Below are 27,372 nucleotides of genomic sequence, written 5' to 3' on the forward strand. Positions count from 1 at the left end.
ATTAGAACCACTTACGCTCGCGCGATGTATAAGAAGGTCAGGGTCATCTGCAATAAGGTTTTTCACATTGACTCTAATAAATATTTCATAAAAAGCTCATATGTGCTACACATCTGATCTGATGTTTATATGCACAAGCAAAATTCAATTAGTGCCAATTAGAACCTTTCACGAATACAAGTTATGTGCTGTATCACGCGAGTCATAAAGCGTTTAAATAATACAGCTGTGAAAATCCCGTGATTTCTAAATTTTGAATGCAGGCCTAGAAAAAATTTGTGATAGATTACAAGACAGTAGCGGTTTCAAAGGGAGATAATGTTGACATTTCCAGCTGCTAAATGGCTTACTAATAATTTTACTACTCTTTAAAAATATATAGTAGCAATAAAAGCAACGATACTCTTGGCGGGAAGAATTTAGTATGCCGTCCCAGGATTTCAAGGATAAAAAGGATATGGTTGGATAGAGGAGATTATCCTGATCAAGGATTATTATTTTACGAATGATGTCGATAAGGTAACACTGATTATTTGACAGTTTGTAATTCATTTGTTATTCTAAAATAATAATAATTTAAATGTACATTAAAACCAATTTTTGCACTATATTATATAAAATAAATGCGTGCAAATGAATAAGTGATGTGTTAGTGTATATAAAATTGAAAAATTTAAGTGCAAAATTAATTTTATATAGATAAAATATGTAATTAAAATATTGCAAAATTTCAACTTTAATCTCGAATAACTCAAAAACTATAAGCTTCCTGCGGCTATAACCGTGATCTGGAGAATCTCCTCTATCCGACCATACCCATTTTATAACCGAAATCCCGGGACGGTATACTAAAGCCGACCCCTCTTGGCAGCCGATTGCTTATTTGAATTTATAATTGGGATTTCTATATGAAATGATTCTATTCATTCGGAGTGATTCTTCAGAAAGAATCGATCGATCTGGCAAAGTCATAAAATATGACAAATACGCTGCTTGTAACATTCGAAATCGAAATCGAAAACAAAAAACTGAAGAACATTTTCGTGCGAAGTTTGAAGCTCAAAGGTGAACTTGGTCACTGGTCGTGCCATTGGACATAGAAGCAAAACTCAAAAGACAAAAAATTACCGACTATTGCATTGGAAACGTTGAAGAACTGTGATGTAGACCTATCTGTAATTCACAGTTTTCTGCGCATATTTTGCACACTTCCTGTGGCGAATGCGAGCTCTGAACGCCCTTTTGCGACACTTCCCCGCATAAAAACTTGGCTAAGGACGAACATGCTTCAAGATAGATTGATCGGCTTGAGGTTGCCGCACACGCATCATGACATTGAAGTTACTGCTGGAGAAGTTCTCGAAAGATTGTCAAAACTTGATCCACAACGTTTTATGGTGTGAAACTTCATCCATGAACTGACTAAAATATTATATAATATATTGCAGAATATGTATTGTTGACATTAAAAATTTTATTCAACATATTTGTAAATCCATTTGTTGAAAAATGCGCTTATCAAAAGTGGAATGAGAAATTCACGTCTTTCATATATGTGACCTGGTCTACGAAAAGGGAGCTAACGTGCGAAAACTATTTTATGACTTTTAGGATTGTATCACGTGAAAAAGCATCTCATCTTCCATCCGAATCAACTAAGAATTTTTGACTGCTAAGCCCCCTTTCCGTAGACCAGGTCACATATGTATTTATTTCGTATGCAAGATAATGATTCCGATGCCATGCATTGGTATCCCGAAATTTCTTCACTTACATCTCTAGTACATATGCATAAGCATACATTTATTTATATAAAAATATAATAGTAAACAGCAATTGACACACATTTGACCAAAGCATGCAAACAAAATATACAAATACATCACGATCTGTGTTATTCTAAGCAGGTCAGTGTGTGCACAGCACAACAACGCACTCACATAAATATTACGTATGCATATTCGTATACAAACATACATTTGACGTGTGAGAGCATAAAAACGAGTATTTGCTGTGAAATATATGTATGCATTTGTCTGGAGTGCGTCTGGCCAAGTCAGCACAGCAATGCCACACGCTCTGGTCACAAATGAAGCGTAATCGAATGCTTCCGGCCGGCGAATGAAACCGAATTCGTAATCGAAATTACACGTTCGTTAGATCTTAGTAAAAAAATATAATAAAATAACAATAACAAATTACGTTAGTGAGTGGTAATAACAACATGACAGCAGTGGCGACCGAAGAAGCGAATGAACTTGTGCGATTACATACACGCTTTTCTGAGAGGGCAAGACATGCAAGTATGCATATTACTTGTGCGCTCACACATACACACATACATACATGTATGTGGCTATGTAACCTAGAGACTCAAACTTGAATTTTCACAAATAATTGTACATGCGTGCGCACACATACACCCAGACATATTTATGTAATTATACGCATGCAACATGTTGCTACAGAGTTTAATAGTTTTGTTCACCTAACGGTTGTATGTGTCCTCTAAAACTAATCCATATTGATATTTATATATAAATTATCAGGATATTCGAGAAAAGTTGAAATCCGGGTGACTGTCTGTCCGTCCAACCGTGCAAGGTGTTACTTGAGTAAAAATTTAGATATCTTGATGAAACTTAGCGCACATGTTTGCTGCCAAAAAAATAAGGTGGAGTCCGTAATGGGCGTAGTCGGATTACTGCCACGCCCAAAAAGCACCATGAAAAACATTTAAAGTGCTATAACTAAGCACGAAGAGCTTTCATTTGGCTCAGGAGTTGACAGTAGTAAAGCCCATCTGTGGACTAAAAATTTTGAAAAAGTGGACGCGGCCCCACCCTCTAACAGGATTAATGTACATATGTATATCCAAGACTAATAAAGCTACAATAGCCAAATTCACTCGGGACAAATTCTTTAGCATCCCTACCGATACTGTAATTTTGAAATTGGAAGTGGATGTTAGCCCCTTCTCCATACTACGGTAATGTTAAAAACTACTACAAGGGCATTAAATCAGTAACTAAATACCAAAGAGATGTAAAATTATACACCCGAGATGGCATGAGAGAGATTTATAGGAGCCTACTTTTAGTTCAAATCCCATATCTCGAGACTCTACCGATGGATTTCTACTAAACTTTCTTGAGCAGCGTATATCTAATATAAAGATTCGAACTTCCGGGTGACTTTATACTTCGCTGACTTTACTCCACATGATTTATTGGTGATTTGATGTGAGGTATGTAATCCACGTAACATTTTGCAGTAACAGATAAAATCGAGTAATTCCCCCAACTTACATATTTTCTTGAAAGAATTTCTAGGACTTTGATTTTTGCAAGTTCCTAGAGTATAAAATGTTTGGTTACACCCGAATTTAGCCCGACCTAACTTGTTTTATAATTTTTTTTCTTAATCGGCTTTAAATACTTTCCTAAATAACAGTTGATCGGAATTATATACTATACATACCAATATGTTTAAGTTGGCAATTAAATATATGAAATCTATTCAGCAAGCCTTCAGTGGGGTTTTGAGTCAATTACTGTGGTCGGTGCATTTAATCGGTTTAAGAGGTATCGATAGGAAGGGAAGAGGTAAATTCAATGCCATCACTAATATTGAACTCATATATACGAGAGTCATGGATTTTTTTATAAAATTCATTTTTCGTCTGTTAATATTCTAGTCTGGAGTTCTAGATGTCGATAATTTTTTGGCACTTTATAAAAAAGCATTTGGGTCAAACAACGTCAAGTGGTCATCGATATTGAAAATTAGCAATTCATTAGGAACGGGACCAAACATGTACTCGCGATATAAATATTTGTCAAAATTCTTTTTTTTTTGTTACAGTTATTAAAGCTTGAAATTTAGAGCACGATAAAATTTTAAAATTATTTACTCATACACTGTTGGAGATAAATCGATGAAATTGTGTGAAGTCAAAGAAAAATGTTTGTGCTACATTATAGATATTTTTTCTCGATTTATTTGTTTAAATAATAATATTTTACATAATTTTTTGTTAATCAATTGAAATTTTAATGTGTTCTTGACGCTAAAAAACGCTTGACATAACGCCGAAAATATTAATTAAATAATAGTCTGCAAAAAAATTTTGTTCATTCATACCATTCCAAAGATATTGAATTTTTTGTCTTCCTACCTCTCTTAAAACGTATTGCACAACCATCATTGCGCAATGCGCTAATGCTTTTCATGCGGCACAGATGTCGGGAGCTTACGAGCATCTTCATCTTTGTATTTATAGTTCAAGAGTATACAAAATTAATAAAAAAAAAAGTCGAATCTGTCAGTATTTTTTTTTAACTTTTTTCAGTTTTTTTTTAATATTAAAAATTTTAATTTTTCCTTGTTTTGTTTGAGACTAGGAAGCTTCTGGAACAGCAGTTTCGAGAAAGGCGCGTTTAAAGTTTCAGTTCCAGTATGGTTGCCAGGCCAATAAAATTCCTATATCTACGAAAATAATTTGAATTTTAAAAAATGCTCTGGTAGGCTTATTCTCGAATAGTTAAACTTTGAAAATATGATTTTTTTTATTTCTAGGTTGGAATACCCACTTAAATTTTAATTAATATTAGTTCTTAAAGATCAAAAATTAACTCTCGAAGTCTGTTGATGGAGAAAAAATTATTAACATTAATATTGCTAAAGTCTTATAGCTTTGCTTTAATATAGTATACGATATGTTATATCGTCTGAAACATATATACCGTATTATAAATGTAGATACATATGTATAGTATAAGATAAAATCTAAAAAATACTGCTTAATACTCGATGCAATTTTGAATTGAATACTTTTGAAATATTTTGAATTCTCGAACAACTTTTCTTAGTAGCTCTACGTTTGCCACCCTTTCTCTAATGTTTTTCTGAGTTCTCTTTAATTAGGATGTAGTTTTTTGCTTCAGTTTATCCTCACCTTCTTTAGTTTCAGTCAGTTCCCCTTATTACTTTCTACATAGTTCTTTTAATCGCCGCACTTTAGTTTCTCTAAGCTTTAGTTTTTCAAATACGTGGCCACTTTATCATAAAATAAGTTTTAAACTCGTGAAAAAAAAAACACTTTTCCATACAAGAACTTTAATTTTATCAATTAGTTTGTGTGCACATCGCATAGTATGTCGGTATTCGCAGCTTTCTGTGGATAACATAATGTGAGTAAAATTTTAGATCTATAGTATATCTCAAAAACTGGGGGGAATCAGCTCATCACGCATAAATATACATACCTTATAGGGTCTTCGAAGCTAACTTCTGGGTGTTACTTATTTGTGCACATGACCTTTGATGAGTGATCCCTCGACATCTTCCTGTTATACCCTGTTCAAGGAAGGAAAAGCCAGAGTCTCTCCAAAGATGGATGTAGATGCATGAGATGCATGCATGAAAGCATGACGAGCTAAATCGATTTAGTAATGTCCATCTGTCCGCCTATACATATAAAAACTAGTCTCTCAGTTTTTGAGATATCGATCTGAATTTTGCACCCGTCTTTTCCTCACCAAGAAGCTGATCATTTGCCCGAACGGCCGATATAGCTGCTGTACAAATTGAACCAGCAGGATCAAGCTCTTGCAGAGGAACATTTTTCATTTTTCATCTCTACAAAATTCGGCATTAGCTATTATCGAAATTGTTCAGATGGGATTACTATAATATATAGCTGCCATAGAAACTGAACGATTGCAATTAAATTCTTGTAAGCGTTTTTTTTTTTTTGTAATTGTGAAGGGTATTTCAGCTTTGGCGGAGTTAAAATTTTTTTTAGTTCACACAATATTGATTCAGAAATTTTTTCCGTTGATTGCATTTTTTTGATTACCCAATAACAATTAATTATGCTTCTGCGTGATTGTGCTATTATAAACCGCCTTGACAGTTGTAGTGATGACATTATGTTTAATGATTTTTATCATCAAATTTTAATTTTGGATTTTCCCTGAGTACATTTTTGGTAAGCAATGAGTTTCGAAATTAGCTCGATGTAGGAAGCTTGAAAATAGGTGAAAATTAGGGTTATGGTCGTAAAAAGACATCGTAGTATCGAAAAATTGTGTATAAGGGAATTCGTTGATGAAGACTCGAAGAAATGGCAGTGTTCTAAAAATTTATTGGTTAGGTAGAAAACTTCCCTGTACAAAAGTTCGTAATAAAGAAGGAAGTTGGGCTGTAGTAAGTATTTCTGATATATGTATATAGCATTTTAAGATTTCTGAAAAACAAATACTTATTATTAACAGTTATGGATGTTTTATGACTAACTGTGTTTTTGAAAATATTTTGAACACAAATTTCACTTACAGATGGCGCTGTATATATGAATTTTCCCAAATCTGCATTATAAACATTTTTTTTTATTAATATTGTGAACGCAAATTGACGAGCTTATATAATTTCTGTCAACACAATACCTTTTATGACCATTACTTATTAAAAATAAATAATTTTTCCATATGCATAATTTTACTTTTCTTCTTCTTTCTTTCAGCGCCTGCTATTTGCCCAAGCAACAACATTTTCAACAAAAACAAAAGCAGATCAGCCACAATTTGTATTTAAATTTTTCCTGTTTTCCCATAAACACACATAACGCTATGTTTCTGCATGAAACTGTCACCACAACTGTGGTGACTCTGGTGACATTTGCGGTTGGAAAAAGTGGATAACGCTTGAAACTGCTTAACATCAAAATCTTGTACTAGTTACTAAATAAGATTGAATGAAATTAATAAACTTGTTATTAGTCGCTTGGCGATTAGTTGGTGGCCTTAAGCGCGTTGTGATGTGGACGCCGCCGTCGTGGCTGCCAAAGTCATGCCAACAACGGCATATGCGCCAAATTTATGAATGAAATGGGTGCGTGCGCATGCCAGCCAGTGGGTGCTGCCGCTGCTGTGGCCAGTGAAAGCAATGCGAATAGTTGTGTGGACACAATGTGTAAAATATAAACTTTTGTCAATAATACAGCTCGCGGTGTTGATAAGCAGCGCCAAGCCAAGAGCGCCATCGGCAACACAATACAAGTGCGTGCATGTGTGTGTGTGTGTGTGTGTGCTTAAGTGAGCACTTCGATGAGCATTTGAGTAACTAGACACCACTTATTACAGCGGCGGCGGCGCGCACACAGATCGCCTGAGCTTTGTGAAAGTCGGATCTCACCACTTTTGCTAAATCAACACAGCGCTTGGCTTGACTAAAAGTAACTCCGTAAGCCGCGTTTGTTGCAATCCCAGCTCATTCGATGTTTTGTTTGCAAAGTGCGAACGTAAATTATACACAATCGGTCGAAATTATTGATGTGCGAGTTTTACTGAAATCTTCGGTATGGAATATTGTGCGCGTTTAATAAGTGTATTTTTTTGAAAATGTGAAAAAGTTAAAAAAAAATATTGGAGTTTTTGTGTCATAAACTTGTGAACAAGTGAGAAAAGCGTTAAATTCTTTGTTATTAGCAAAAAATTAAAATATTTTAAAAAATATTAAAAAATTTTAAAAATTAAAAATAAATAAAATAGTTGGGACTAATAAATATGTACTTAAAATAAAATACATAAAAAATCATGTTTACAATTTAAAACGATAAAAGTGCACCCAGTGAGTAGAAGTACAAAATTAAACGGTAAAATAAAGACTAACACTAAATGTACATTATATATTAATGAACAGAAACTGAAACTTAATACCTCTCTAATAAATATAATTTAATTTCGCGCTTTTATCTGCTGTTGTGAATTTGTCATCTTTATGGCATAATTTCTGAAAAAAGCCTATTTTTTGTAAATTAAAGTAACCTCGACAGAAATACATATGTATAAGCAGCCCTCAGTACATGATTCTTATTATCGCATAACATGGTGGAAAGTAGAATAAATAGTGGTTTAATTTTTTCAATCCTAACTTTTATTGTACACAATACGATTACTGTTTGGTAACATTTCGTCATATTTTCGAAAATTACTTCTATGGTAAAAGAGTTCCCCCTCTACCGAAGCTTAGCAGGCTGGAACCGGAAAAAAAATTTGTGCACATTCTTCCCCAAAGCTGTCATAAATTACATAGTTTCCTCATCGGTACTAAATTTCAATCGAAAATCGAATTATGAAAACATTGATTGAAAAAAGTGGTTAAATTTCCGGTAAACATTCGGTTAATGATTTCATTAATTATTCGCAAAAAAATTTCCTCTAGTGCAAAATCCTCAAATATTTAGATAAAATGGAGGTTTAGATTTTGTTGCTTGCGGAATTGTTTCCAAATGTTTTGTCGCCGAAAGAAAAATTTACCGATTAAAGAAAAATGCGCAACATAATTGCATGTGCGCGAGGACGAGCTAGAATATTGTTGTCAATTTGTTTGAACAAATAGCATAATTTGTTCGATTAACTACTCTCCAACGTTCCCTACTTTTTTAAAGAAAAAAAAAAACATAGAAATTTCGTATTTAATGGGGAATGTTTATTATCTTTCGAAAGAACATTGACATATGGCCCATTCGTTCGAGCATTTCGACTGTTAACTGGGGAATGACGTGTGTGATGTTTTACTCCAAGACCTGAATCGAAGCGGGATTGTCCGCAGAGACTTAAGACTTTACACATTCCCACAGAAGAAATTCTAACGGTGTGCCATCTTATCATCTTGGTGGCCAATCGACCGGCCCAATATTTGAAATTATCTGCTCACCGAAGTGTTCTCTAAAAAAACCATTGACTGATGCGATGTGTGGAAAGTGGTACCATCTTGTTAAATCAAATGTCTTCAAAATCACGAGCTTCAATTTCAGGCATCATTGCCATTGAAGGTTACGTTCTCACCGGCAGAATTTTGAAGAAATATGGGTCGATAATTTCACCAGCCTACGAACCACACCAAACCGTTCTTTTTCCTATATGAAATGGCAGATCTTGAATCTCTTTAGGTTGCTCTTCGTCACAAATGCGACAATTTTGCTTGTTTACATAACCATTGAGCTAGAAGTGGGCTTTATCGCTGAACAAAATTTGGCTCCAAAAAGTCGGATTTTCGCGGAACCTTTCAACAGGCCATAGAGCGCAGCGATGTCGCTTGGAATGATCGAGTGGCTTCAGTTCTTGCACAAGTTGTGTTTTTACGCTTTCAATTTAAGATCTCGACGTGTCCACAGCTAAGGCTGCTATATTTTTCTTCACTGCATGATGGACGTAGTCTATTCGATCGAATATTATCCTATAATAAATGCTGAGGCTCAAGATAGGTGATGGTGTTGTGAATAGTACATCGATTATGTTGACCATAAGTTGAGCGAAACGTGCGAAACAGTGTCTTTACAGAATGAAAGAAAGGTATATACATATGTATAATCGCAACGTTCATTAATTAATTTAATGGTATGGTAAACATAATCTCTCGCGACAGCCTCACAAAAGATGACTTTAACGTAGTTATTTTTTTTTTGCATATTTCGCACGAATAAAACATGCTAAATCATGGTATTGTTTAACATCTACCTATTTCCCTGTTTTCTTTAAAAGAGTCTCTTATAAAAATATTGAAGAATTATAGAATTTTACTTTAGTATCGAATATTATTTTTGAAAAATGTTGGCTTCCTTTGATACAGTAGCCTATCTGCAGCAGCACTTCCGAAAACAGGTGTCTGACGGTGGGGAAGATTTGTGGGCTCAAATTTAACTCAAATACAATAACTTGAAAAGTTTATTATTAAGACAAAGTTGTTTTTACTTAGCCAAAATTTTGATTTTTGACAATATGGCGGCTTTCTGAAATAATTTACACTTCAGAGTGTCGTAAACAATGGTAATTATTATCCAAAATTTGATTCTTTCGATCATTACCGAAATAGTATGATTTTTTGAAATTCACAAACTACAAAGTCATAGCTTGGCTGTTTTATAAGTAACGCTGATCGTTTTGTATTTAATATCTTGCTTAAACTACTTGCTGGTTTATTCTACAAACAATACCCCTTTTTTGGTATACTATTTTTAAAATATAATAATTTATATAAATTATTCTGTTTATATCTAATACATATGTACAATTAGTTCCGTTTTTTTGTGAGCAAACCCCATCACTAAGCAATTAGATGATGATCATATATGCAATTAAAACACAAAAGTCATGCTTTTTGTAATCTACCAAACTATTTTCTGTTGGACACAAAATTTACACAATGTAAAAAAATCCAATCACAATAATTTCCGTGCTTCAAAAGATAAAATATGACAAGCCTTCATTAATAATAAATGGATATGCATATATCAGTAGTTACATATTTTTTTGTGACTGATCTATTATACTAAATACATATTACATATTACATATGTATGTACCTAAACAAATGAAATCGAAACTGCACGCTGCCTGTGAAAAGAGAAGAGCGGAAAGCTACCCAAATTACGTTCCAACAAGTGACTCAGTTCCGATGCAGCCAACGCAATCGATTAAGTAACAGCATTTAACGGTAATTTACATACACTATTAAATGTGTGTGCATACATACTTAAATAGCCAAATATTAAACACGCTCTCATTAAAGTAAACAAACTGTAATCTATAGTATAAATACATTCATAGTTATATATAAAGCCCAGCTACCTTCCTGGTTTTGTTGTGCCCCCTTGCTTTGCCCCGCTACGCTAAATACACGGGTAATAATTGTGCTAATCATATATGTTGACGCTGGTGGCAACACTCCGCGCCTTCACGCCGCCGCTGCAACAAGTGAAAGTGAATTTAAAAGCGTAAGCCAAAAGCAAATAAAAACAAAACACAAAAAAAAAAACAACGAAAACACAAAACTACGAAATTGTTTGCAAAGCGAAATCCACCAAAATAAATGACAACAAAAACAAGCAAAAAGAAAGAAAAAACGAGGAAAACAAATCAACACAAAGCGCAAGTGCAAAAGCGCGCTTGTAAACTGTGAAAATGTGTGTAGTCTGTGTTTTGCTCAGCGCTTCTGCGTAGCGGTAAATCGACCAAAAGAAAAGCATGTGCGATATTTTAACTGGAAGTATGTAAATAATGAAATAATGCCGCATTACTTACGAGTATAACAAATTGTTTCAAACTTTTTTCTAAGTGATGCGCAGCAAATTTTCAAATAAATGCTTTCATTGTAGTAGATTGTTGCTCAGTCGCATAACCTCTATTACTTTGTGCTGTTTCCCTGTTTAATAAACTTTTACTTTGTTAACAGAAAATATATTTAGTGCGATAATTCACAAGTGTCAGTGGAGCAGTGTAATATGAAGCGGAGGAATTTACTGCTGAAGCTGTGCGCATTGCTGACAACGCTGTCATGGCATCTGACAGGTGAGTGCATGATACTTGTAAGCACTTAAAAACAATGTAAATTTATTCGTAACTCATACATATGTAGATTAYTTGAAAAGAAAAGAAAATTATAATAAAAATGTCATTTTATGCATTTGTGGAAACTCGTGGGAATAATGTGAATTATGAGGAGAAAATATAAATAATTATTCGACTATAGTGCATTAAAATACCCCCCTTTCTGTCCTTGCTGAATACCCTTTATAATCTTATATATTACTTCCCGTCAGCGAAAATTGAATTAAAATGAAATATATCTGACATAAACACAACCGAAGCGGTTAAATGTATTATATTATTGGATTGGATTAAGATTGGAATTGTTTATATTAGGGATATGTGGTTTGGACTATATACATGTTCATGTAACTTTGCTATATATTCTCCAGATTGACCGATATATAAGGTATAATGCCAGCCGGAAGTTTGAAAATCATATACATATGTATAGGTTGGTATTTTGTTGAAAGAGGTTGTAGCTGTGTAACAACAGGGCAGCAGTCTTTTCTTCTTCTCGCTATTTCGGGATACCAAGTGAAGCCAGCAACTTATTCACCTGATCTCTCCAACGAAATGAAGGATTTCCTCTTCCTCTACATCCGCTGGCAGGTACTGTATGGAAAACTGTCAAAGAATGATTAGGGACTTGTATGGTTTTGTCTTTGTTCGTCAGGATGAGACTTTACTTCTCAATTGCCTACTTAGTCAGAAGTAATACCTGTCGGCAAGAGTTATTGTGCGTTGGATTCCGAGGTTGACATTGTGTGCTACAACCGTTTGAGGAGGAGATATTTCGTCTTGAGCTTGTTTACCACCAGACACGCGGCGCGGTTGTTTAGGCCAATGATATCAACCTTTTATCTTTCTATTTAGCTCTGCGGCTCGTATTATTTCCTCCAGCAAAAGAGTCACACAAAAGGGATTCGCCTTGTCTGAAACCTCGTTTGGTATAGAACGATTTGGAGAGTTCCTTCCCGATCTCAACGATGATTTTGGTACCATATTTGTTTTGCGTTGTTACCAAATTCAGATAACGCGACATAAAGGCAGTTCCTTTCGTGTTGTTAAAAGCAGCTTTGAAATTGACGAAAAGGTAGTGCAATTCGATTCTTTTTTCATGGGTCTTTTCCAAGAATTGGCGCATGGTGAATATCTGGTTAGTTATTGATTTTCCATGTTCAAGCCGAACAAGGTCGAATCAGTTAGCCTTCTCCAGTTCAGCAGGCTGGAGAAATGTTCCCTTCATAACTTCAGTGTACTCTCTCTTCAACTCTCGGTATCTATCCCATCACGCTCGTAGGAAGTAGATTGTCATCGTACGAGCTGTTCTTTCCACCTTTACGAAAACCAATGGTCGCGCTAGAAGCTGTACGTAAGGAGCTTGAAATGCCGCCCAACAGTTCTCTTATAAAGTCAACAGGTTGTTTAAAATCGTGATATTTTTTACTTGATAGCTAGACCAAATTATGGATAGTAACTCTGCTGTGAGAACTCTTGGTTTTTGCTCCACGATGATATACCGTCGTATATAGCATTTAATCTTTGTGAGTTTTTCGCCAAATTTTCAACCAATACCGTACCTCGATCGCCGTATTCGCCTGATTAAACTTCTGGTCATTCACAAAACTCAAACCATCGCTCCGAGGAAAGCGTTTTGAGTAAATTTAAGGCATTAAATGTGAATCGGTATTTGCATTGAAGGTTATTCAGGAAACTGACTTTAACAACTGTTACGAGGATTAGAAAAAACGTTGACTCAAGTATATTGGGTCAAGGGGGACTACTTTGACGATGACGAGGGCATAGCCTTTGAAGAATAATGTAAGAATTTAAAAATATGAACAAAGTATTACTATTAGTGGCTCAAAGTTCACTTTTACAATGACTTCAAAAATTATGTTATGACAGCAATGCTTTCATATAATATCTGGTAAAACATTCAACGAGCACGCGAGCTTTTGTAACGACTGTTTATGAGTAATTAAAACCGAAACCGAAGAGCTGCAAAGAGTAACACACATATGTCTATATATGAATTTAGCACGTATGTGTTACATAATGTCTTGTGCAATTGTCACCTACAACATATTGCCGTTATACCATACATACAGCTAACTCTTCTTAATTATTATAGCTATTCAATGGTAATTCCGATTCGCGTGACGAGTATTATAAAGCAGCAGCAAAAAAGCAAAAAAAAAAAAAATAATGAAAACAAAAAAACGAACAAAGTCACATAATCGTGACGACACGAAGGTGTAAATACTCTAAATTAAATATTTGTATAACCCGAGAAAATTTCATCAATAGTGCCAATTGGCAAGAGGTGTTGATTGATTAATTCGAAACGTTGAGTTCGACAGTTCAATCACTTAAACGGTAAACCATACTCGTCTAAAGAAAAACAAAGGCATGTGAGTAATTAGCATTTTTGTCGTAACTTCAGTGCTTTTAAAATTAAAGGGGGTTATAACAAATATGCACACTTTAAGTACTTGCTTACGGCAAACAGCTATATTCACGATTTTGAAAAGTAAAAGTGTTGAAAACGCTACATGAGTGTCTTCGAGAAACTACAGCCTGAAGTACGCATAATATATTGCTTACGACTTCCGCCTAGACGTGGTGAGTACTCATTATTTTATTTTAATTAACACTTTAGATTGTATAAGTGCTTTGAGTTGTAAGTTTGAATAGTCCGTTTATTAGCTGATATCCTCATTAGCTCTAAGATTCGGTATATGTAGTAAAGACATATGATCCCTTGACTTGAATTTTCATTTGTGGTAGCTAACAGAGATAGGATGACAAAACAGGTATGATAAGACTAGAACTACGGACTCATTATATTGGTAACGAAATAGTATTTACAGACTTACAAACAATATAACGGGGTACTTGGCTTTCGGTGAAACTGTGTTAAAAATGGGTATGTTCTATAATCTATAAAAATATTTTGCACAAAATGTAATAATTGGTGATGTTCAGCTCATTGACCGCGTCAGCTCTAACTAACGGTTCCAGAATAAGGCTGACGTCGATGCCACCCTTACTTATAAGGGATGTCAGACTGTCAGCAGCACTGCGAGTGCTGCAGATTTATCTGTGAACATCTTAGATATTTGCCCATTGTTTGTTCTTCGGTGACCACATCTCTTAGCATCTAGTTGTTGTCGTTGAGCTCTTCTATGTCGTGTTAATTATCTGCGATTCGCTTCAGTTTGAGGCTAACAAGGTACCTTTTAGTAAATCCAAGGTGGCCTGGTCCGCGCTCTTGATGACCACGTAGTCCCTAAGAAGTTAAAACTCGGGTGGGAACCCGTCGGATTATTGAGGCTACTAGACTCGACAATCTGAAGTAGAGTCTAGAGGGAGGAAGAGGTTTAGTCTATGGTTTACACCCGGAGGCTGTCCCTGTCAGCTTGGCTTCACCTACTTGAGTTTTTTGGATAGAGATTTCAACGTTTCGTTGTGGAACCGGCTTCTCTTCTGAGAGCATGGTCTTGACGGTTTCCGCGAGAATTTCCGTTTTCTATCTTTTCAAGAAACTATCATATTCCTCCACTATTTACGTTAGGTGCTTTATCTCTGCTACGTCAACTAAGCAGCCCTACCTTTGGCGAAGTTTTTGAGTACAAAACCTGCCCTCCGGTAAAGTCTTTTTCTCATTTAAATTTAAAAATTTTTTCTCTGTTTGCGCTGCATCTCTTCTTTGGATGCCGGTGTAATCTGGTTTGTACTCATGGTCGCTTTGAAGGTGGTCGGTTCCATATTTAAGACTTGGGTAGAGTCTGTTTTTTCTGCTGCAATTACTGGATTACTTTGTTGGAATATAGGATATTATTTTTTATCGTTTCCTGACGATAGATTGTAATGCTTATCGTGGTCCTCAAAGTAAGTGTTGTTGTTATTCTGTTATTATTTTTCACGTTCATGTTTGTTCCCACGAGTCAGCCGTAAAAGATTGATGACTCATCGGCAGAGTCGGTATGTGAAGAGAAGTTCTTTATTATCTCCAGTCTCATCCGTTCGTGATCAACTACTACTACTATAGCCTCTTGATCATTCCCCCATCTTAAAGTAGTGTTGGTGCGGCTATTCTCACCCCAACAATAGGTGATAGACGTAAGTCCTTAGTTCGTAAAAGTAGTGTGCGTTCCCATATGAGATGCTCTTATTACTATTACTTAACGCTAACGCTGAAGGAGATTTGGATATAGTTCGAAAACCTAATAAATCAGACCGTGTGTTGTTCAATGGACAAAATAGCACAGGCTTGTTCATTATTTGACATTATTACTCGGCACACAAACCCTTAAAGCTTTGGGATAAAAAAAAAGTAGTACTTGTCGTGACATGCTACACAATATCTTTGCATTGGTGCTAACCTTCAGTAGAATACAGACAATGTGTCATGAGATTTCATGCAACTGTGTTTAAGTTATTACTCTCAAAGGAAATCTCTGTAATGTTTGCTTACAATGGAAAAAAATATATTAATACCGAGCTCCGATAAAACATTATTTATTGATGGCACAAGCCCTTTGACGTAATGCAAGCACCTGTTACGGTTTCGACGATTTAATTCAAGTTCTAAAATTTGTCTTTGCTGTATTAGAACAAATGGTGCACCTTGTTCAGAAGTAAAAATTAAGTGAGTTTGTTAACTTTAAAAGGAACGAAAATTTCTCATCGAAATCAAAGCAGAGCGCTTTCATTTGGCTATAAAAATTTCCCTTTCCATAAAACAAAGTTTCACTCTAGTGATAAATTAAGGCGTTTATGCTATGAACTAAACTTCTCCCACCATATTAACCTTTCTCTTCTCCAGACTCCTAAAGTGGTTCAATGGAAAAAAGTTCACTTATATCGGGATTTTTATATTGAAAAACAAAAAGAGTTATTTAGACAGTTCTGAAATAACTGTATCGAACAAATATGCGTAATTGTATTATTCCGGACGGATAATATGTCAAAAAACAAAGTCATAGTTTCATTCAAAACCCGTTCCTTTACTTTACTAAAGACTCAGCTCATGTGTTTTATTGGAAATGTGAAACAAGAAACAGAACGTTGATGAATGTAAGCAAAGACATATTTAAAATGTATGTATATTTCCTAATATAATGAATGATGAGAGTCTTAGGCTCTGGAACGGTGAACAAAGAAAATCCCAAGAGTATTATAAAAGGTGATCCATTTCGCAGTTCCCTACTTTTTTAAAGAAAAAAACAGAAAGATCAAAATTAATGATTTTTACTTACTTACTTACTTTGAGAAAAATTKGATATCATTATACCTGTATAAAACTGTACATTGTACTATATGATGCAAAGGAACCTAGTCTGGTTGACTGCATATACACTTTAGTAATGCTTCCTTTGCACGAAATATTAACATAAAAAATTTGACATTTTATTATAATTTATGTATGCATTTTGCGTGCCATATGAACTCAACGAAAGTATTTTTAGTTTCACAACTTCAATATGTTTGACTTTAACACATATGTGCATACCACTTACCGTCGTTTGTAATGAAAATCAGCTTGTTGTGTTTTCTAATAAACATGTCTTTAGCTATGAGTCGCAACTAATTAACATTAATTGCTTTTCATATTGTGCGAAATGAGGCACTAATGTGACGCCTTTCGCTAATTTAACTCACATTTTTATGATTTAAATATCTACAAGTTTTCAAAGTGTTTCATGAATCAAAAATGTTTGCATTAAAGTCTTGAAATTCCAACACATTGTTAATTTATGCAATTTATTTGACTCAATTGAAATTATTTGCGCATTTAAGCATACAAAATTGAAAACGTATAATGTAATGTCTATACTTATGCACCTATACGAATATCTTTTATATATAAAAATGAAACGGATTTTTTGTATGTGCGCGCATTACGCCCGAACCACAGCACGGAAATAAGCCTCTTTTGAAGCCCGTGAATATTTGCACGGGTATGACTTTAGTCCTGGAGAAGGCCCTAACGGCTTTCTTTTTTGCAAAATCACCCTTGATTTCGCACTTTATGTCTATATTTATAACACAAGAACGGCTGAACCGATTTGGTTGAAAATTGGTGATGAGGGAGCTTGGAAGCTCGAGACGGGCATAATCTACTCTCTGCCGTTTTATGTTAAAAGTCACATAAATTCATAAATAAAAAAAATTTCAAAACATAAACATGTGTTCAATATTCATGTAAGAATCATTTAAAATTTTTTTTCTTCAAAAATACAAAATAAAATTAGATAGGGGCGTGGGATGCGCTCTCTTCCGCTCTACTACTGCAGACTGCAGTGTTATTCATTATAATAAGAAGCATATATATGTTTAGAGATTGTGAAGATGTTGTTACATCACACATGTTTATGTATGTACTATTCCTTAAAGGATCGTCTCAGTGTAATCCTCCGCAAAATCATTGATTTTCGCAATTTTTTTGTAATGTTGAAATTAACTAATCGGTGTGGTTTTTTATAAATATAAAACATTCATGACGAATACAAAAAGATTTTTTTTATTTATATTCATTGTGTTTATAAAACTTAAATAAATTGTTGAAATGATACGTAAAATGTCCTGTCCAATATCCACGTTTTCAGTTGCAATTTTGATCTGAATCTTCGGTAAAAATATTTAAAACTTTTGTTTTTTTTGAACTCAACTAATATTTGTTTTTGAAAATTTGAAATGATGTGTGAACTTTGTTCGAAATGAAATTTAATTCGTTTCAAAGTTTTTCTGTTGAACAATATTTTTAACAAGGTTTATTGCTGAAGTTCAAGAATCACTTCAAGGTAATTATGCAATTAAAAAGATTTTTTATTCTTATTGGCTATTTTGTACTTTAAAGTGCCATCATAAAAATAACATTAACTATTAACATTCTCACAAATATGTCTGCAATAATGCTTGATGCATCCTTAAAAAAAGCTAAGAATTTAATTGCTTTTGATAATAAAAATTTTCCATTTTGCATTTCACTTCCTCAAAATAAACGAAGTTCCAGGCTCATCATGTACAGCGATAATTATTATTTATTACTACAATATTTTTGGAGTGATTACCTATAAAAGCTATATTTGGGAAGCGTGAAAGAATAGAAAGGAGAGTTTATGGCTCACGTCGAATTGTATTACAATCACGTAATCTTTCTTGTTTACGAAGAATGATTACTCCCTCATTTGTCGCATATTGTCAATTGTCTGTTTTTAGACTTAGCTTGAAAATAATTACTAGAATCTTTGTGGTTTCATAAAATTTTTATTTGATTGTTGTGAAGCTCTCTTATAAACTGCTGTTCTTAGGTTTGATAGACGATCTGTACCTATCTTTTTGTGTGGATCTTTGTTGCTTGTTTTCCGAAATACATAGGTCAAAAATCGACTTCCGTAAACCGAATATTTTTTTTTTTTTATTTTTATCTAAGTAAGAATGTAAAAAAAGTAAATATTTTGTTGGCTAAAATGTGTTGCTGTTAACTCTGTGGTCCTTTTATTTATCTGAATATGTATACACTGCCATTATATGAAATATTATATGAAAGCGATCGAAAAGGTGACATAAAGATTAAAGCTTTGAAGTTGAAACATGCCCTACGAGCGGCTTTCATACTGCAGACTACAGCAAGAATCGCATTTAACGCTACTTACACATAGAACCGGAGGACATTGTCGGCAAGTGCGTTGCTGAGAAGATTCAGCAAACCTGGGTATACGAAAGAGTCTGAAGAAGGATATGCTGAAAATTTCTCCTTCTTCAACTGCATTCCTGAAAACTTGGATTACTACGTCGTAAAGGCTCCTTGTTGAGACTTTTCTATGGAGTTGCTTTAGTAGAGGCGCAGTAAGCCTTTTCACGGATGGATCAACGCTAGGAGGAAAGGTTACAGCGCGAGTTTTTTGTAAAGAGCTCTCTTTCAACCCTAGCTTTAGGCTACCGAACCACTTTAGTATTTTTTAGACAGAAGTTACTGCTATTAATGTGGCGGTACACAGGGATGTGAGCACTTACTCCGACAGCACAGGAGTAATACTAACGTTGACCTCGCTAACTGTGCTGTTCAAAGCTTCTTTAGTAGTGTCTGTCCTCACTAGAAGGAGCATAAAGCTACCTCATCATCAGACCCGTTTGGGTGCCTGGTCATATTAGAATCACTGGCAATTGAAAATCCGACGAGCCAACCAGAAAGGCACCCTTCTCCGCTCTCATTGGAATGCCACCGAGCTGGATCTCCACTGAAAACATGCACTCTAGTAACTACATGATCAAGGGACAATCGTAAGGGTTTTTACTCAACATGGTTCAATAGAAACTCATGCGGTAAGACAAAAAATCTAAACTGTCTGCCATTACCTTAGTGACGAATGACTCATTTCGAGCCAAGAGCACATCAGAACTTCTTTGTATGTATTGAATTGAGAGTTTCTACCTGCAAACCGACGGTAATATCCTAAAATACGTTACTCATTCAAAGACAGTATGTGGCAATGCTTATGGAATGTATGTGTATAATGGATTTTAAATACCTTTTTTAGACTCAGATGAAATCATCCTACTGGACACTCCTTACCTATTCTCTATCTTTTATTGTTTCAGCTTGCTCAGTAGTACATGAGGACCATTCACCGGCCCAAGATGATCTCGGTGACGCGTTAGCAGACAGTTTCTCTAATGGATTGGCGAACAGCACTGATTTAGTGCGTGCCGTACGGGAGTCTATAAGACAACATGAACTTCTGCAGCAACGTAATAAACATCGCAGGTGCGAACATTACCTTTAATCGCTTTCCATATATAGATATTATTTAAACATTATGTCTGTCACTGCATTTGCTAACAGATCGAAGCGTGCAATCAAACGCGTTTGTTATGGCGAACTCGGTTGTTTTGAGGACTCCGGCCCCTTTGCTTATTTGGAAATGCTGCCCTCGCCGCCACAAGATATCAACACCAAATTCTATTTTTACTCTACAAAAAATCGTTCCGAACGTCCCCTCATGGAGTTGCCGTTTCTAAATATGACTGACGCTTTTGCCAAAGTCGCACGATCTTCGCATTCTATACGACGCAGAGCCGGTTCAGTAAGTGATACAGATGCCAATAGTTCCACCACAACAACTACGACGACAACAACCACCACGACACAGCGTAGCGTCTTTAAAAGTACTCCACTGACACTCGACGAATTGCATGGCTTCGATGAATTGTCGGTGCGCGTGATCGTGCACGGTTTCGGTTCGGCTTGTCCGCATGTCTGGATCTACGAAATGAAAACGGCGTTGATGGCGGTGGTAGGTTCTTTAGATTTAATTAAAGTTTAAAATTATACAGATTGTTATTGTAGGAAGATTGTATTGTTATTTGCGTGGACTGGGAGAACGGCGCGACTTTCCCAAATTACGTGCGTGCTGCAGCCAATACACGTCTGGTGGGCAAACAACTGGCCATGCTTTTGCAGAATCTGAAGCAGTACAAGGGTCTCAACTTAACGCGCACCCATATAATCGGTTTCAGTTTGGGCGCACATGTGTCTGGTTTCGCTGGCGCTGAACTGCCAGGTTTGGCTCGCATTACGGGTTTGGATCCAGCCGGTCCACTGTTCGAGGCACAACATCCCAAAGTGCGTTTGGATAATTCGGATGCGGACTTTGTGGACGTTATACACTCAAACGGTGAGAACTTAATACTTGGTGGACTGGGCTCGTGGCAGCCAATGGGACATGTGGATTTCTACCCGAATGGTGGACGTGTGCAAACGGGCTGCTCAAATTTATTTGTGGGCGCCGTAACCGATTTCATTTGGTGTTAGTAGCTGAATATTATTTACTTAGCATTTTTTGTTAATCAAATTTATTACCCCCCATTTATAGCTGCACAAACTGCCGATGAGGAGGAGGGTCGTTCGCTCTGTAATCATCGACGTGCCTACAAGTTCTTCATTGACTCAGTCGCTCCGCGCTGCATGTTTCCAGCTTATCCGTGCAATAGCTATGATGACTTTATTAAAGGCGATTGCTTTCCTTGCGCGCAAAATGACGATGACGTTGCTGAAGGTGTGCCAAAATGCGGCAACATGGGCTACTACGCTGATAGGTCCACCGGCCGTGGACAACTGTATCTATTAACAAGAGAAGAGGAACCTTTCTGTGCGCATCAATTTAAGCTGGAAATATTCAATTCCTTCAATGATTTGCCGCTACGTACTATCGGCCGCTTGGAGGCGACACTCGAAGGGGAGGGTGGCTTAAATGAAACCTTCAAAATATCAGAGTGAGTCTTTTTATAGTTTATTTTTTCTACAAGGCTTTAATAATAATAAAAATTGTCTCATATAGAAAAGACGACTCTGAATTCTTCGCTGGAGATATTGTTTCGAAAATCATTGTTCCACATCCCGCCCTAGGCTTTCCAACCACACTTAGTTTACATTACAAATCCTATAGTGGTTGGTTGTCCAAGGGACTGCCGCACTGGGACATTGATAAGGTTGTTCTAACCGACAGCTTTGGACGCAGTCATTCCCTCTGTAAACCATCGACTAAGCTTTCATCGGGTACACCTGTGCGCCTAAAGCTGCTTACTGGTAACTGTGAATTGGAGAACCAAGAAGAATATGGTACTTATAATGTGCCCACCACTTCGGTGCCCGACTCTAATGGACAAGAGAGCATAGACAATTTGGAAACTGATAGTATAGATGCCGCCAAGCAAAGCAAAGACTATTTCAATCTCGGTACTAGTTTTCGGCTGGATCAAAATAATACATATACTGATAACGATCTGCCATGGCAACCCATATTCGAAGGCACCAATTCGCTGGACAAAGAAGTTGGTGAATCCAGTCGCAGTTTATCCGTCGAACCAACTGAGATTTTCGAACCCGTTTTGAACGATCGCCGCTTGGGGCTCAAGAATGCACGTAACCTGCAGGAATATGGTGTAACCACGGAAGAGATAGTTGAGCCCGTTTTAAAGGCGACTACACCACGTGTGAAGAAAGCAAAGGAGATTGTCTTCACAGACTCGCCGCTGGACACAAAGAAACCGGAAATTATTAAAATTACACCGATTACGGTACGCAATGGACCCGAGCTACCGAAGCAGAACTCACCGGAGGAAGTTATTACTGTGCAACTGCTGCCCTTCCGTCTCGGCGATTTACTACAACGTGCAGAGCGTTACGCACGTGAGACGCTCTTACCGCTGATCTCTGTGCAAGCGCCGAAATTCTTTGGCTTCAATATAGGCGGCTCACCAGTGAGTAGTACTGAACAGCCTGCTACTCTTAAGGAAGAACCACGCAAACCACGCTATATACCACGTTTTGAGGAGGCGTCCTTTTTGCGTGAGAAGCGTGTTGAGGACAACCGCCCTGTCCGAAAATCGCTAACAGATCGCGCAGTGTCTGAGTCCCGAACGCAGCGTAATATTTTCAAACTCCTAAGGCCGGATAATGTAGAAAAACCAACGAGTAGTGTTGAGAGTAGTATTGATCGCTCGGGTCAAAAGCGTGCGCTTAGCTATTACACCAATATGGTGCTCTCTGAATCGCGGGCATTACGACCGGAAGATCCCAGTTATGAGCCAGTATTCATAGAACTACCCACCTATAGGCCAGGCAAAGCGACGAATCAAATGTCGGTTGAACGAAAACCCTGAAACTACATAACTGTATTGGTTATCGAAAACAGTGTGGGTTAAACACTATTCGAATTGTGTAAAAGCGCGTGATAAGTCAAATGCTGTAGACGCTCATCTCGTCACTATTACTTTTTTTCGAAACAATACAAAAATAAATTTACAAATGAATTTGTCAAACGCTTCGCCATAAAGCTTGGCTGCTTTACTGAAGATGCAATTAGCCCTCGGTCTAACCAAAAAGAAGTATAACTAAATAAATTGTATAGATAATAAAAATAAATACCATTGTGATCGCCATTTACGTGCAACCCTGTGAGTCGCCACTAATTTGCTGGTTTTAGAATTTTCTTACATTTGCGGCCAATTTTATAAAATTATTTATATTTAATATTTTCTAAGCTCATCTCTTTAGAGAATACTTAAATTGAATTTTCTGTAAATATTTCTAACCCTATCACTGTTTTCCACTTACTCTAATTGCTTATGTATGTAATTTCGAATATAAGTAAAAAATGTTTAGTTAAGAAAACATAATTCTTGACTCCTGCGAATGCCGTTCGCGTCATCGCTTGGAGCCAAGGTATTGCTGTTTGGAATTTGTTAGGGAGTAGGTTATAATTTGTATTAAGTACGTATAGTACTTATATTTTGTACGAATAAATTATTTAATTTTACAAGAAACATGGAATTATATTATTATATGAAATACGAATGCAATCCCGACGGCTTGATAACTTTAATACATAGTTTTGTATGGAAGGAAGGAAGGGAATAAGGGGAATATTAAGGAACTTGAGCTGCGAATACAATTTGTCTTCTATTATTATCATTTCCACTTAAAAATTTAAGAATTTATTTTTGTAGTTTTTGAAAACTATTATAAAAGTTGTGTGATTTTTTTTTTCCACGAATTTGAGTGCGGTCTGAGATGTTATTGAAGCAGGGAAAAAATTTGAAATTTGAAAAATTTGAACTCTTCTGTGTTCATAACGATTTTCTGCTTCGGCTAACCGGCAACACGCTTTTTTGTAGATTATTTTTAAATAGGTTTTTATTTAAATACAAGTAATGTAAATTTTTAGGAATTAATGCACAGTGTTAATTTAGTAAAATTTTGGGTTTTACAGATCTCGTAGATGATTTCCTCGCCCTTTATCCCCGAAGAAGCGCAATGCATTTATTGTTGGTGAGGAAGATTTTTCTGCTTAATTCTTTTTATTTTAAATCAGAATAACTAAAAAACTTATTGTTGTAAAAGATATTTTGTTGTTGATGCGGGGATATACAGAGTTTGTCCTGAAAGTAATAGGACTGAGTCGATTTACAAAAAAATAAAATTGTCCAATCGTTACTATTCTTTAAAAACTCCAAAATAGGCTCCTTCTGGGTCGATGCAGCGCTGCCATCACGATTCCACGAAGGAAGAGTGCCTCGTTGTCTTGGGATCATACGCAAAGATCCACGACTCGTCCACCGTGATTACGTTATTCAAACGTCTCTGTTGCAGATTTACCGAGTTTTACACAAAATGTCTGTCCTGACTCTTCAGATACTCGGAGACAACAGAGCAGCCGCTTTTTCGTTAGTTATGAATGCCCTCTATCGAATCCTGTAGGTGCGCGCATGCCAAGAATGGTGTACGGCTAACATCCGGAAACTTAATCAACAATGGGAAACTCATGCATTGTCCATACGAAGAAGGGGACAAAAGCATAGTAAAGAAAATGAAAACCCGATTGAACGAGCTACCGGAGTGCAAAAAATCATGTGCAAAACGTTAGATTAGAAATACACAAAATTACTATTGCCACTTGATTAAGGAGACTGTATCGGAATACTAATTGGTCACTGCCTGGTAGCGAAACACGCCCGCAGAATGGGGCTGACAGATCGTAAAGACTGCAGGAAACGTCTAGAGCAAGGCATCAGGTAGTAACTGAATAAAATTGGTCTATGTGTGGCTTATTGGCCTATCAGGCTAGCTTAACCTAATCTAACCAATTATAATAGATGGGTATTGCCAAAATGGCACTTTCCCAAAAAATGGAGTTTTTTTGTGAAAAAATCATATTTCACAGTGGCTTTAAACTCCCAAATTTCTATAAAAAATCAGCCAGCTTTTTCGTAGAAACTTTCCCCGTCGACCCTGAAAACAGCGTTTCGAGCAAAAAAATTCTATATATTTACCATATATTTTTCAAATTTCAGAAAATATTTTCAAATATATGTATATTCGATGGACACTAAGTTCTCCGTTTTTTTAATGAAAATAAAATTTTATTGTAAGGAAATTTTTATCAGGACACGACTAAAAATTCACCATTTTTAAGGTTTTTTTCTCGCAGACGATCATTAATATCGAAATGGGCATCTTTGAAGCAACGATACCAATCACGGCACTTTGATTCAGTGCGTACAGCACCTTCTTCGTCTTGGTGTGCGCGATATCCTTCAGTCAATGTATAGGTTAAATTTATCATGTTTTGAGTGTATTAAAATCCATTATAATAATGCCATTTATTGGCAAATAGCGAAAATCTACTTTCATATTAAAACATCGATTTTCAAAAATTTCACTTGATAAAAATTTAGCAGTGAAACGAAATGCGAAGTCTTTGAAATTTACCATATTGCACTGCCACTTGAACTACTTTGAGGGAAGCGAATGCTTGTTATCCTCAGCCGTTCTTACTACGAACTAATTTTCTCCGGGAAAATTGGACTCATAGCAGCCTAAGAATTGGAGGGCAATATAATAATTTACATTACTTTTTCAAAGACAAATTCAGCACTGAACTATACTATCACAAATTTGTTTTTATTATTAGACACTCGTAATTTGCCTACCGTTTTTTTAATACTCTTCACATTTTGACCATCCACAAAAGTACTTCATTAGAATGGCGTTGTAACAGATTTAATTTTCTAATTTTTTTTTGCAGTTAATGAAATTAAAAAAATATTTATATATATGTATATATATATTATGTACATATATATAAATACATGCCTCTTTTGTATGACTATTGACGCATTTAAGGTTAGAGAAGCGCAAGCAAAAATTAGCATCATGGCAAACGTACTATTGATCATAAGCAACTAAGTAAGCAATCGCTATTTTGTTATTATATATTACGATTATACCACGTTATAGTACACAAACATGTTATACTCGTATTATATTTAAACTATTGCTCAATACCAATAACTACAGTATTTTGCGTGTCTCAAAGAGGTTTTGGGTTGAATTGAATTCATCATAAATCCTGAACGCCTAAGATCCTTCTAGCGATATGGCAGGTGTTTTGGTGTTATGCACGTTAAATTGAATGCATTAATTCATAACAAATTAGCGTGTAAGTTGGTAGGCATGTCAATGAGTGAAGGACTCTGAGCCGACTGGACTTAGAGGAAGTCTATTACTATTATATGTTTAGTCTAGAAACGAGGGTAGTTTCTGCTAAGTTCCCGCTTTATTGCTTGATCACCCACAGACCAATGATGAGAAAACCAGAAAACTATGTTCTTATACATACATTGAGGCAAACAGCACCCGGAAATTGTAATTAAATTCTCCGGGTAAAAGATATTTCAAAAACAGATATTTTGCTAAATTGGTCGGTGAGTTGGTCAAGAGATCGTTGAAGATATGCCTCGTTGTGGACGACCTCTTCAACTGATGAAAATATTAAAAAGGATATGATGCTTGAAAATCGTCAGGCTAGTGTTAGTTAGACGGTAGAGCTATCGCGAGTGCGCTCAAATGATTTTGGTGATATTTTGGGTATGAAAAGCATTCTTAATAGACTCAACTCTATAAAGCTGATTGCAAACATGAATACCATATATTAACCACCGTATTCACCAGATTTGGCTCGGTGTGATTTTTTCTTGTTTCCCAAACTGAAATTGCCGTTCCGTGGAACTCGCTTTGTGTCGACCGATCGCTGAAAGAGCTGAAAGAGATCGCATAAAGTGCTTATAAAGTGAAGAGCTTATGTTTCGAGGACTGGAAAAATCATTGACATAAGTGTATTACATCTGAGGCGGATTACTTTGAAGGCGACGAAAAAAAAAACATATTGATTAATAATTAAATATTCTGCGTTTCTTTTTAACAATTCTTTTTTACAATTTCCGGGTCCTTTTTTGTTACAATCTATGTTCTTACAATGACCTACCAGCTTTTTGAAATGAAGAAACAAATTTAAACCAAAATTTTTGCTAAAATTCAATTTTTTTTACATCCTCAATTTTCTAATGATTTTCGGTTCATTGTTCTTATAGTGAGAATGTTTTTCAGGTCTCAGCGATGATGAAGCCGCAATCTCTGCAAGCGGTG

The 27,372-nt window shown here is 35.9% G+C and overlaps 1 protein-coding gene across 7 annotated transcripts in view; it reads left to right on the top strand.

Moving 5' to 3' along the window:
- LOC108974965 overlaps positions 1 to 23,711 on the top strand; it is a 49,062-nt gene extending 25,351 nt beyond the window's left edge. Inside the window, exons 2-9 of one of the 7 annotated variants that reach the window (XM_018943105.1) lie at positions 10,411 to 10,500; positions 10,614 to 11,052; positions 11,239 to 11,354; positions 19,986 to 20,151; positions 20,230 to 20,680; positions 20,734 to 21,193; positions 21,260 to 21,659; positions 21,725 to 23,711. In XM_018943105.1, coding sequence (XP_018798650.1) covers positions 11,288 to 11,354; positions 19,986 to 20,151; positions 20,230 to 20,680; positions 20,734 to 21,193; positions 21,260 to 21,659; positions 21,725 to 23,048 — 2,868 coding nt within the window. In that variant the 5' untranslated portion in view covers positions 10,411 to 10,500; positions 10,614 to 11,052; positions 11,239 to 11,287 and the 3' untranslated portion in view covers positions 23,049 to 23,711. Of the gene's footprint in view, positions 1 to 6,526; positions 7,460 to 7,605; positions 7,633 to 10,086; positions 10,501 to 10,530; positions 11,053 to 11,238; positions 11,355 to 19,985; positions 20,152 to 20,229; positions 20,681 to 20,733; positions 21,194 to 21,259; positions 21,660 to 21,724 lie in introns of those variants that run through there. The other 6 variants (XM_018943106.1, XM_018943108.1, XM_018943109.1 and 3 more) reach the window with 6 other exon arrangements.
- Positions 23,712 to 27,372: the final 3,661 nt, after the last annotated feature.

Source organism: Bactrocera latifrons, unplaced genomic scaffold, assembly GCF_001853355.1.
Source record: "Bactrocera latifrons isolate USDA-ARS-PBARC rearing strain unplaced genomic scaffold, ASM185335v1 scaffold_6, whole genome shotgun sequence".
NCBI lineage: Eukaryota > Metazoa > Arthropoda > Insecta > Diptera > Tephritidae > Bactrocera > Bactrocera latifrons.